We start from the raw sequence: 12,589 nt of genomic DNA, 5'->3' as shown, positions 1-12,589 counted from the left end.
CCAAATGTACTTTTGACCAAATGTCCTAAAGCCACAATTATCATGTAGATAAGTTCGTTATTGACTTCTGATGAAAATTATGTTTGCCCAAAAATAAACTTGAATCATCCATTGTGCAATAGAGTGTAAAATTCAGTTTTATAGCTGTTAAACCGAACAAGTTTTCGATCAACATTTACTAAATAATCTTTCGATGAAATTTTGTAGTCATTCGACCAAACGTCAATTCGACCAAACGTCATTCATTTCGACCATATGTCCTAAAGCGAAACTTGAAAAACTTTTCCTAAAAGAGCTATGACGGAAGGTCCCACTTACCCCGGATTCTCGCCTGCCCCGGGGTACCTTACATTGATTTGAATTTTGAAATGGGTTCTAACTAAGATTAAGCTATATTGATGATCTGGGAAATTTCTTTTGAGTAGAAAAAATGCACAGGAAAATTATTTTCAAATATTTATTTCAGATGATATATTTTACATAAAAAACATTATAGATTCCTACAGAACCCGATAGATTTTTCGTGTGCTTTATTTACCCTCTCGAGTTTCTGTCGCAGATAATCACTGTCCTTTTTCATGAGCCTTTTCCTAGACTGCAACAGGTATGCGTAGTTGATCTGGTCCGTTCTGTCGAAAAGGCGCACTAGTCGAAGCACAAAGAGATGTGTGTAACAAAGTATCAACTCATAGCTTCCCCGATTATCCTTCCGAGCCGTGCGGCCCTTGATTTGCGTTTCTTCCTTTGCGTCAATCGAAAAGAATGTCTGAATGATATGAATTCCTCCGTTTTTCTCCACCGAAAGCGAAGATTTGTAGTCCACACCGCGTCCCATTTCACGAGTCGCTAGGGTAACAGTTCGACTAAGACCCGCTTCCGCAATGCAGCAATCTCTGACACTTGGCTCCGTATTGTTGGTGATTACGTTCAGTCGATCCAATTGCCATTTAAACGCATGCTTGAATTGATCTATTTCCGTTTCAGTGTCGAAAAACACAATCACGGACCTATGGGCATTGATGATTGCGTTGACTTGTGCGAATATTGCTTTTCTCCAGTAAAAAGGCCATTCATGACATTGGAAATTTTTCGAAGGATTGAACTTAAGATTGGAACAACCGAAGAACGAAGGCATTATAGAGTTTTGTGTAATTTGGTAATGGTTTTCGATGGCATCTTTTTCGAAGGCAGTCAATTTCTTCAGTGTGCCGCTGACACCTAAAATAAGCGGAAATTTTTCCGGAATCTTTGAGTATGAAAGAGAAGCAATACTCAAATACAAATAGCCAAAATTATTATAACCATTTACATTTTGAACAAAGTTTTTTTCTCGCAATTTGAAGTACACGAATGTGTTTTGGTATCCTACGCAACGATCTGTTCGAAATATGCCATGATCATCTTTACGTGTAATGCAGCCGTTTCGATCTATGCGGAAACTTTGAATCCAGTCATCGTGTTTTGTGTGGTTCTTAATAAGAATGGCCGTTTCAATCATTTGTTGGAGGTGAGCTGACAGTAATGATTGATTCGTATGTAGAACTTCGGTAACGTCGGTTGCAACGTTTAAAAACTTATAACGGTTCGGTCGCTGTTGCAGAGATCTGAACATTTTCACCTCGGGGTCGTCGGAAGCATTTATGAACGATTGGATGGCTTTTTCCACCTGCCAATTATTTCTGTGTACTAAATTCCAAATTTGTAGCTGAATCTTTCCTAGACCACGAACTGGTGCCACAAATAGGGGATTGAAACTGTTACCGTAGAATTTGTCCATGAAAAAGACGTCAACCTCGTCAATCAAAAGCACAGTGTTGTTCAATTTCGAACCAAAAGTTCTGAATGTTTGGGTTTCGTCTGGAATTCCAATGCTTTCGCTTACATATTTGGTTGCCTTTGCATACAGTTTATGCATTTCAGTCCATGCTACATCATCAAATGTTTGATAGTAAATTTTTGAATCGACTGAAAATGTTTTAAACAAATCTTCGAAATCGTTGAAATCACGATTGGCTAAATAGCGGCTGTAGCATACCACAACCACATCATGATCGAACAAGGCGAGCATGGCTGCGACTAGACCCAGGGCCACTGATTTTCCCTGACCGGTCAATATCTGTGCCAAATGTTTTTGCACGCCGGTGATATCCTCATCAATACTCAAAAGCCTCAAAATGCTGAGTATTTGGATCGTGTGAGGCTTAAGATGTTTTCCTGAGTTTGCCACATCTTTAGAAATTTTGATTGACCACACTGCTCCCAATCCAGCGAGAACTTCCGGAAGAGTTGTCTGTTTGAATTCGGCAGTCCATTTGGTGTTAAGTAACGGTTTGGCTTTGCTTCGAACATCTCCAACAATTGTTCGTATTTTATCGGTTGTGCTCAACTTGTTGCAATCCAACATGTATTTCAGAAACTGGTCATTATATCGATCAAATGATGTTCTTTAAAGCTCCTCATTGAAAACCACATTGTGTTGCTTAAACAATTCCACGGCTTTGTCAATTCCAATGGAATTCTGATTGCGGATATACCAGAACGATTCCTTGATCAGTTCTACCCGTTTGGTGAAGTCCTCCAGAGAAGTGCTGTCGTTGATAACGCTACTAAACGGTTTCACAGATTCTTCGTAGTACTTCTCAAAGTCGACGTAGTCGGGTTGTTCCTTGAGGTATAGGAGAGAGCTTCTGACGGCATTGATCAGAAGAACGGTGGCAATTAATTGATCTGTGGCAGACAGTTTACTTTCGTTGGCCCATGTTTGCTTTCGTCCTATCTTTTCGATGTTATTTAGCAGTGTCTTTACCACTTCGACTTGATAGTGATCTGGTACTTCATCATTTCCATATGTTGCTACGAACCTGTCATTTTGTCCTCCTTGGACCTGGTAGCACTCATTGTCAGTATTGCTGTATGCATTTTCAACGCTCTTGATTATTTCACTTTGTAGTAATTTATTTTTTCTACAGCGTGTTTGGATTCGTACGTACCATACAAATGGCATATCTTCCATGTCCGTAAACAGATCGTTATATGCTCGGAAGAATTTGATCACTTCTTCTGGGCTGACATCTTTGTTCAACACTTGAGAAACTATATTTGAAAGAAGATTTTTGATTTCGTCAACTTCAAGTTTCAGATGGTTGCCCTCCAGTTTGCGTGTCAACTTGGGCAGGGCTTCGTTGAAACGTTCCCAGTAATTCTTGAACACATCCAACAGATCTCGATACCAAGACAATGACATTTTGACGCTGAGAAATTCTGGTCCAATGAACGATATCTGCTTCCGGAGTATTTCCATATCCATTGCGCTGTTTCCCAGTCCTGTTTGTTCGATCTGTGCCACGAACTCCAATGTATTGTGTGCAACCATGCGTACAGATTCCTGGGATTCGTGGCGTGATGCATTCGATGAAACATAGCTATGGAACACTTCCAACACAGCCGAGTACACTTCAATTCGTTGAGTATTTCCTTGGAACATGTGCATCATCGTTGCATCTACTAGGCAAAGCCAAATGCGTAGGTCCTCATGAACGAGTCGCGAAACATTGAAGATTTTGATCTGGCACTCGTAAAAGAACTCCCCTTTCACGGTGATCTTTCCCGGTTCGAAATGATTTGCCATTTTCACAAGCATTTGAAGCTGTTTAATAAAACATTTGGCAAATAATGATGCAACATTGGCGTTTTCTTGTAAGGGCGTAATCTTCCACATGTTTTCAAATGTTAATATTTTTTTAATGCTAAGCTCCGCTTCGACGCGATTGGCCATTTCTAGCATACTTTTGCACACATGGAAGTAGACGGTGTTCACCAACGGAAGAGATTGACAATAATCCTTGGGTTTGATTTCCATGAAGGATTTGAAGAAATTCATTTCAATTGTAGGTAACGCTTCTTTGAACTCACTTTCACTCAGAGCACATTCTAAATCACTGAACAACTTGACATCGTTTTTTGTAAGTAGTAAGCAGCGATGTGGTTCTAATTTGGCAATGTTCTGTTTGAGGTATGAAGTGCACATTTCCATTATGATGGTCTTATGGTTCTTGATCACTGTTGTCAATGATTCACCGAAGAAGTTCTTTTTCATTAAGCCTTGAATCCAACTTTTGCCCCGTTCAACTAAGCTTCGTTCTTCTAGTTTATGAGTCTGCTTCGCATATTGTGTTATCACAGCCTTCAGTTGGGTATGCTGTATGATTTCATTGGAGTTAATTTCATCCGAAAATTTGATGCTTATTTTGAAATTATACTCGTCAGCAATTCTCCACAATTCCAACAAACATTTGGCACTGTTTGGATCCGCTGCGCATCCGATTGCCAGATCATGTAGTACTGATTTTATAGTTCCTACTGTGTCGGTTGTTTGTTTTACCAGCCGATCGAATAACACATTGTCGATTTTCAGGTTTGCTAGTAGCAGTTCCTTCGAGGCTTTAAAATCACTCATATCGTCCAACTCCGGGATGTGCTCGATGGACACCTGAGCTACGTAATCGGATCCAATGGTCACTAAACATCCGTCTCCGTGTAATTTCCAGTATGTGTCTCCGCATCGAAGCTTGGCGGAATACGGCAAACCACCGGCATCGGGGTTTCGCAGCTTGATATACTGGTCCTTAGTGGAATTGGTTAGTTTCTTGCACTGCTTCAAGGTCGGGTTCGCTGGCTGTTTTGAAACGCTTCCGCTCGGTTTTGAGTTGTTCCGTTCGCCGTACGGAAAGTGAATTGCACGATAGAACTTTGGAGGATTATCGCGAACCGTCATCATGGCTGCCTTGCTGCAAGAGAAAGAAAGTAAAATATTCGAACGTTATTTTGGTTAGTTTTGAAAAAATATGCTGGGTGGTCAGGGATTTTCCTGCAAATAATGTGCATAGGATGAGAGTCAACCGAGTTTCAAGGAATGTACAACTTTTCTCTTCAAACTTTATACATACCTTGATTACTGAATTGTTGCTACCGCTAGAAAACTTATCTAGCCACTCACTGCAAATCGGCAAACGTTTGAACTGTTCTTGCTGCACTAGTTGTAAATTAACACATTACAATTATATGATGTCTTCCAACGACTGATTCTTTTATGCTGATTTACCACCTTTTTGTGCTATGCTTTGGTACAAATGATCCTTACCGTCGACGCATACACGTTGGGTACCAAATCGAATGCACACTGACCTGATCGTACCTACGGGTAGCTGTTTATTGCACCCCACAGACGCTCAGACGGTTTGACCAACATTGTCTCCGCCCCCCAGGTCGACGCTCATGTTGGTGCTTTGTTTGACCGAGTGTGAGGCTGCTTGACGAACCAATTTGACAGTTTGTGAAACCAACTTGACGGTTGACAAATCGGTCGGCCAAAATCAAACGAGTTTGATTTTGCTCAAACCACCGGTGGGCGGAGCCAAATGTTCGACGAACCGATCGTACCGTCTGTAGGGATGTTGCACGAACACCCACGTCATCATGTCAAATTGAAGCTTCGAAGTTCCATGAACTTCCGATGCAGATGGGTGGAAAGTCAAAATGCGTGAATTTACGCAGCGTCGCACAGTGCGTTGAACGTATGGAGATGCGGGACAAAAATCAAAACTGGAAGATCAAGCCATTTAAGCACCTTGGTATGAAAGGAAAAGTTTTTTCTGGTGATAAGAGCTGCAATTTGCATAATTGACATATAGTATACGCATAATCGCAAAACTGTCCTAACCGCCAATTCCATTATTTTCCAAGAAAAACCTCGTAGTGTGTACTATTATTGCCTAAAATGATTAAAGAAGTTATTTGCAAATATGGCTCTTCACACTCATAGCTGCAAAAGTGACTTATACGCCTTTATGCAAAAAATGCGCATATTATTAACATTTTCTAGTTTTTAACATAAAATTTGAATAGAATCTTGGAAACTTCATGAAAAATATATTATTTCAAACATAAACTTGATCTGGTGTAATGTCTGGTTCAGCTTTGACCACATAGCGTTACGAGATGTTCGTATTTTTTATCACAAACAACTCATTTTCATACTTGTGCTGGTTAAGGAGTATACCGAAAAATCTCGAAGAGTTACAGGGAGTTGCAGCTGTATCTTTCAGATCTCTTAGAGAGCACTCTGAGATACATGTCTGTGAGTGACTTAGGGTGGAACTCGGTGGAACTTTTTTTGAATCGATAACCAAAGTTACATGTTTGTATTTCATAAGTTTGATTTCATAGCCAACTCATCGTGCCGATTTTTCATATTCAAAGTTAAAATTGGTGTGCTTATTCCATCAAATATACTTTACCAACCTTCAAACATGTTCTCTTTCAAATTTTGTTTGAATGGATTGGTTTCAACACCCTCCGTACTAGTTGAAAGTAATGTTGAAAACATGCGACAAAATTATTTTTTTCTGCTACTCCGACAACTGTCACTTTCGACGCTTGTTGTAATCGTTTTAGTGCCTTTTAAATCTTATAAATACACGTTTCAATAGCCGATGTTATCTATAAACACTTGTGGATACTTATTATCGTCGAATAAAATAACTTGAAATTTGATTTTTGTCTATGGAGCAACACACTGTGCGTCGGTGCCATATTGATCTATCAAATGCACGCTCTTGAGTTGTTTCTATATATTTCACTATCGTTTCCAACTATCTCTAACCTTTTTCTTTAGCAAATTCACCATGGATTCTTTAATTATTCCTTAACCAATTTCTCCAGAAATATCTTCAGAGAATCCAACAGCAGTCTCACCTGTGATTCGAAAAATCCATCCATGGATTGTACCTGGATTTGTACTACAGGGATTCCATCAGGAATTTTACCAGGAATTTCTCCAGGCAATCCTCTATCTTAAGGAATTCTTCCAAAACTTTTTCATGATTCCACCAGGTGTTCTTCCAGAAATTTAATCAACATTTTGTCCAGTGATTTAACAAGAAATTCCTGTAAGAATACTTTTATAAATTCCTTCCGAAAGTTCAACTGGAATTCCTCATGAGATTCTATCAGGAGTTCCTACAGGATCAGTGATTCCTCTGAGAATCAGGAGTTCTTCTTCTTCTTGACGTTACGTCCTTTTTGGGACAGAGCCTGATCCTCAGCTTAGAGTTCAATGGGCATTTCCACAGTTGCCATTTTCGCATTCGTATATCGTGTGGCAGGTACGATGAAACTATATGCCAAGGAAATTTCCATTACGAAAAGATTCAGGATCGACCGGAAATTTAAACCAGAAACCTTCAGCAAGGTTTTGCTTTGTAGCCGTGGACTCTGATCCCTCGGCTAATGAAGGCCTCTAGAATCAGGAGTTATTCTAAGCAATTAAACACGATTTCATCCAGACATTCCATCAGGAACTTCTAAAGATTCAATCATAAATTTCACGAAGGTTTCATTCAGCAGTTCCTTCAAGGTTTTTATCAGGACTAGCTCTAGGGATTCCATCGGAAGTTCCTCTAGGAATTCCATCAAGAATTCTTCTGGGGGTTTCATCAGATGTTCGTATAGGGATTCCATCAGGATCATCGATCAGGAGTTCTTTCAGAGATTGCACCTGGAACTCAACTAGGGATTGCATCAGAAATTTCTCCTGCATTCTATCAGGATATATTTCAGAGATTCCACCTGTCCATTCCTCCACTCTGTCCATCGTTGCTCTAGGGCAGTGGCTCCCAACATTTTTTGACCCAACAATTTCATGAGGAGTTCATCTAGAGATTTCATCGGGACTCTATCAGGAGTTCCTCCAACAATATCTTTATATTTCTACAAGGATTGCTCCTGGGATTCTCTCAGGAATTCCAATAGGGATTCTATTAGAAGTACTTTTAGGGCTACCATTAGAGTTCTTTAGAGGATTTCATCAGGAGTTCCTCTAGAAATTCCACCAAGAGTTCCTTCAGAGATTCCAGCTAGCATTTCTTCCGAGATTTTATTAGGACTTCTTCCAGAGTTTATATCAGGATGTCACCTAAGAATTCCATCCCATAAGGAATTTCTTTAGGCATTCTATCAGGAGTTTCGTCAGGAATTTCATCAGGAATTCCTCTAGGGATTTCATCAGGAGTTCCTATAGTGATTCCATAGGGAATTCTTTAAGGGATTTCATCAGGAGTTCCTCCAATGATTTCATCTGGAGTTCCTGCAAGAATATCTTTAGGAATTCCTACTAGGGTTCCATCAGGAGTTCCTCCGGATTCCGTCAGGAATTCCTTCAGGAATGATTATTAAATTCTTCAGAAATTTTAACAGGAGTTCCCTTAGAGATTCCATCAGGAGTTCCTCTAGAGATTGTATCAGAAGTTTCTTCAGAGATTTCACCTGGTTCCTCGAGGGATTGTACAAGAAGTTTCTTCTACGGATAACACCAGGATCTCTTCTGAAAAGTACATCAGGAGTTCTCCTGGGGATTTCAAGAAGAGTTCCTTCAGAGGTTTCATAAGCATTTTCTTAGACATTCCACCTGGAATTTCTTCTGGGATTCTATCAAGAGTTTCTATAGGAATTCCCTGAGTCTTTCAATAGGAGTTCCCAAGAATTTTCATCAGGAGTTCTTCTAAGGATTTTATCAGGGGTTCCAATAGGGATTCAATTAGGAATTCATACAGGGCAAAACAGCAGAAGTCGTTTTTGGCATTTCATTACGAGTTCCCAAGGGATTCCATAATGAGTTCTTCTAAGGACTTTATCAGGATTTCCATGAGGAGTTCCTTCAAAGATTCCACATGGAATTTATACATAAATTCTATCAAGAGTTTCTCTAATGATTCTATCAGGAATTACTTCAAGGATAACATCAAAAGTTTTTCCAAGGATTCCATCTGAAGGAGTTCTTCAATAGATTTCATTGGGAATTTTTGCAGGGATTCCATCGGAAGTTTTTTTATGGATTCCTTTAGAAACACTTCAAAGTCTTTATTATAAATCCTTCTGGGATTCCATCTGAAGTTCTGTCAGGGATTCCATCAGGATTTCTTCTAAAGGTTCCTTTAGGAATCCCTCTAGGGTTATTCTGGGTTAATTTATTATGAATTCTTTCGGAATTTATTAGGAGACACTACCCGAACTTATAGAGAATACTTCAAGAGATTCATCCAACAACTCTTCAAGGTAGTCCTCCTGGAATTCCTTAAGGGATTCCTTCCGGAATTAGTCAAAAGATACCTCCCAAAATTCCTTAAGGAATCAATCCTCAAGGAATTATTCCAGCAAAATCTCCAACGATTCTCGAAGATTATCAGGATTTCCTCCAGGGATTTCTCGTGGAATAACTCTAGGGATTCTTGGAGATTTCCAGGAACCCTCCAGCGATATAACCAGAAATTTATTATAATAGTTTTACCTGTCATTTGGGAATCTACCAGTATATCAACCAGTGACTCGTATCAGGAATTCCTCCTGGGATTTAAAATAGGAATTCTTTCAGGGATTCCTCTGGGAGGTTCCTTCGTGGATGCCACCAAGATGAACTCCAATTATCCAATAACGAATTTCCTATGCGATTTGACCAAGATTTCCTATAAAGATTCCACTAGTAATTCCTTCAGATAGTTCAACAATATTTTCCTTAGTTATATCACCTGTAATTTTTCGCGTTTTTTAAGAAATTTCACAAGAAATATTTCTAGCGTAAACACTGAGAATATCACCAGAGTTTCGATAGAATTACCACCAGAAAAATCTACCAGAGGTTCGCCAGAAGTTCAACCATAAAATACTTCAAAGGTGTTACTAGGATTGTGCTTCAGAATTATCATAAATTCCTCCAGCGAGTTAACTGATATTTATTCAGAGTTTCAAACACATTTCTCTAAATACCTCGGGATGAATCCCTAGAGTAGACCTAAAAGATTTTTTTTTCAACTCTGAAAAAAACATCCATGGAGAAATTTATAATAGATTATTGAAGTAATTCCTGCAGAAATCCCAGGACGAAAGCCCCGTAGGATCCCTTCAGAGATACAAGGAAGAATCGTTGGAGGAAACACTGGTGGAGTTTATAAAAGAATTTATTAAAGATTCTCTAGAGGAAAACCGAAGGATAACCTGGGGATCCTGTCAAAAAATTACAAGTGGAATCTCTAAAGGAATGCCTACTAATCAAGTTTTGATGAATTTTTTTGCAGTATTTTTCTTGAAATCTTTGAAGGCTTTCTGATGGAATTCTTGGAGGAATTGTTGGTAGAATCCCTGGAGGAACTTGATGAATCCTTGGATAAACTGTGGGTAGTATCTTTATAGAAATGCTTGAAGTTTCGCTGGAGGAAATCTTAAATGAACCTTTGGAGAATTTTTTGGTGGAATTCTTGAAGGAAGCATTGGATGAACCACTGGAGAAATCCCATGGGAAGTATTTGTATAGATCCCTGGAAAAATCTGTTGAAAAATTGCTAGAAAGAATCGCTGAAGAAATTCCGGGTGGGTTTTCTGATGTAACTCCTTGAGGAATTTGAGGAGGAGGAGTCCTAGGAGCAAGCCTTTAAAAAGTCCTGGTGAAATCCTTGGGGAATTTCTGGTGATGACTGCTCAGAATATTTCCCGAAACAGACCCGTCATGATTTCTGAGTTTTGCCGGAATATTTCGTACGAATTATAACTGGAATTCCTCTTAAATATTTATTCCTTCCGGTACTTAAATGTTCAAAGTTCTTCTCTTCCTTACTGCGATTATTGCCAGAAAATCGCGAAAAGATTCTCCCTCACTGCCACAGCATTCGAAATAATAACAATCACATATTCACTAGACTCTCGGCAAGTCTAAAAACATGCGAAAAAATATCGTGTTGCTGCAACCAACCTTGACAGTTGGTCAAACGGTTGTATCAACATAAGTCAGTTTGACTAACCTGGGAGTGCAGTCAATGTCGGTCAAACCGTCTGAGCGTCTGTGGGCTGCATAAAAGTAATTTTGTTAGTAGTGGTCGTTCAGTCCTTTTGCGCGGGATGAACGTAGGGTTCATTAAAGTTCGGTTACTACACACAGCAATTTGGCATTCGTGTGGATCTATTAATGTTTTATGATAGTTACGTGAATGTTACGATAGCTAGAGGCGACATTTAACGTTGCTAGAAGATGATATTTTGAAAGTTTTCTTTGTTGTTTTCAAAACCTTTCAGAGACAAACTATAAAGTTAAAATGTTGTGGCTACAAAACCAGCTTTATTGCAGCATATAATACCTCATTTAAACTGCATGCATGACTGCATGGCACTTATTTGTGACGGCTATGATAAAAGATTGATATAATATACCTAGTTCCACAAGACTCTGGCCTCGGGACCCCCACATCTGTAAATCCGGCCCTGGCAATACGAAAGCTTCATCTATTATTTTGGCATCATTCCACATCACGGCGTCGTTAGGCGAGTTGTTTGCACACGGGCCTATCGATTGCAAGGTTCTTGGTTCGGTTCAAGGTTGCTGCGACAATTTTTTTTTCAAATTCTAGTTTGGCAAGTTTATGAATTTCCACCAAGATTTCCACCCGAATTCTAGTGGCGAATTTTCATTAGGGGTTTCTATGTATTTCGATAGTCCATTTGCCTCAGTGTATGGATATGCTGGACACCATTGATGGAGAAAATACATAAGGAATGATTCAAATATTACGTAACGCAAAATTTGTTTCCCCACATAACAGCCTTCGTATGGAAAATAGATTTTTTTGTATGGACCATAACCTACAGTAGACCCCCTCCCTCCCCCTATTGCGCTACGTAATATTTTAACGAACCCTTAAAAACATCGGCCAACTCGCCGATTCGCCAGCAATCACTTTTCACCCCCGCAGCTGACATCACCTCGCACCAACGGACTGCTTAGATTGATGAACCTCCCTTGAAGAAACCTTGGTACAGCGTTGTTTTGCACATATCGCAAACATAAAACTTAAAAACGCTTGTTTGAGTTATTTGAGGTTAGTTTCTTAGGCGCTTCTGTTTGGGCCACCCTCACCGGGATCACAGTCAGTTTGAACGCGCACCTGATTTGACGTTTCCTAATGTAAACAAGCATCCCAATCCAGGAGTGGAATCGAAAAACTTTTAAAAAATCACCACACTTGATACCCATAGGGTTGAACAAACTGTGCCGCATCTCGAATTATTTTTCAAGATGTGGTGAGTATCTATGTTTTCAAAAATTCATAAGAAAATTAGGAGTGCATATAAACAAAATCGGAAAGCTTTAATACTCGTTAAAAATGATTGTTTTTCGAAGAAAAATACAAAAACTGGGTGTTAGATCTGACGGAAATGGTCTATTGCAATTGGTTAACCATGGTTAACTGTGAAAGCAAAAAAAAGAAAGATGTACTTCATAGTAACGTTCAACTACGTACAAAAAGGGAGTGTAAAATCTTGAAGAAATTTTTGAAGTCGCTTGCCCTCCCCTGGTGGAAATCCTGGCTACGTCCATGCACTACAGTGCGGGGTTTGGTGTTTGTAATCGTATTCCCGCAATCCCTAACTACAGAAAATGATTGCATCTGAAATACAAAACAAATTGATTTTACCTACAGAAAAAAAAACTATGCTTTACCTTTACTAATGATTCACACGCAACAATATCAATAACACAAGCTTCTCT

At 39.4% G+C, this 12,589-nt stretch overlaps 1 protein-coding gene across 1 annotated transcript; it reads right to left on the bottom strand.

Annotated features, from left to right (window-relative positions):
• Positions 1-443: 443 nt before the first annotated feature.
• LOC110678792 lies at positions 444-5,348 on the bottom strand. The gene is made up of 2 exons (XM_021852157.1): positions 4,947-5,348; positions 444-4,787 (listed from the first exon to the last, which is right to left on the bottom strand). Exon 2 carries the CDS (start codon positions 4,775-4,777, stop codon positions 2,447-2,449), a length of 2,331 nt encoding a protein of 776 aa, XP_021707849.1. The 5' UTR covers positions 4,778-4,787; positions 4,947-5,348; the 3' UTR covers positions 444-2,446.
• Between the last annotated feature and the right edge of the window lie 7,241 nt (positions 5,349-12,589).

The sequence above is a fragment of the Aedes aegypti genome, chromosome 3, assembly GCF_002204515.2.
Source record: "Aedes aegypti strain LVP_AGWG chromosome 3, AaegL5.0 Primary Assembly, whole genome shotgun sequence".
Lineage (NCBI taxonomy): Eukaryota > Metazoa > Arthropoda > Insecta > Diptera > Culicidae > Aedes > Aedes aegypti.
The sequence above is the reverse complement of the archived record's forward strand: the minus strand, read 5'-3'. Positions and strand labels throughout refer to the sequence as shown.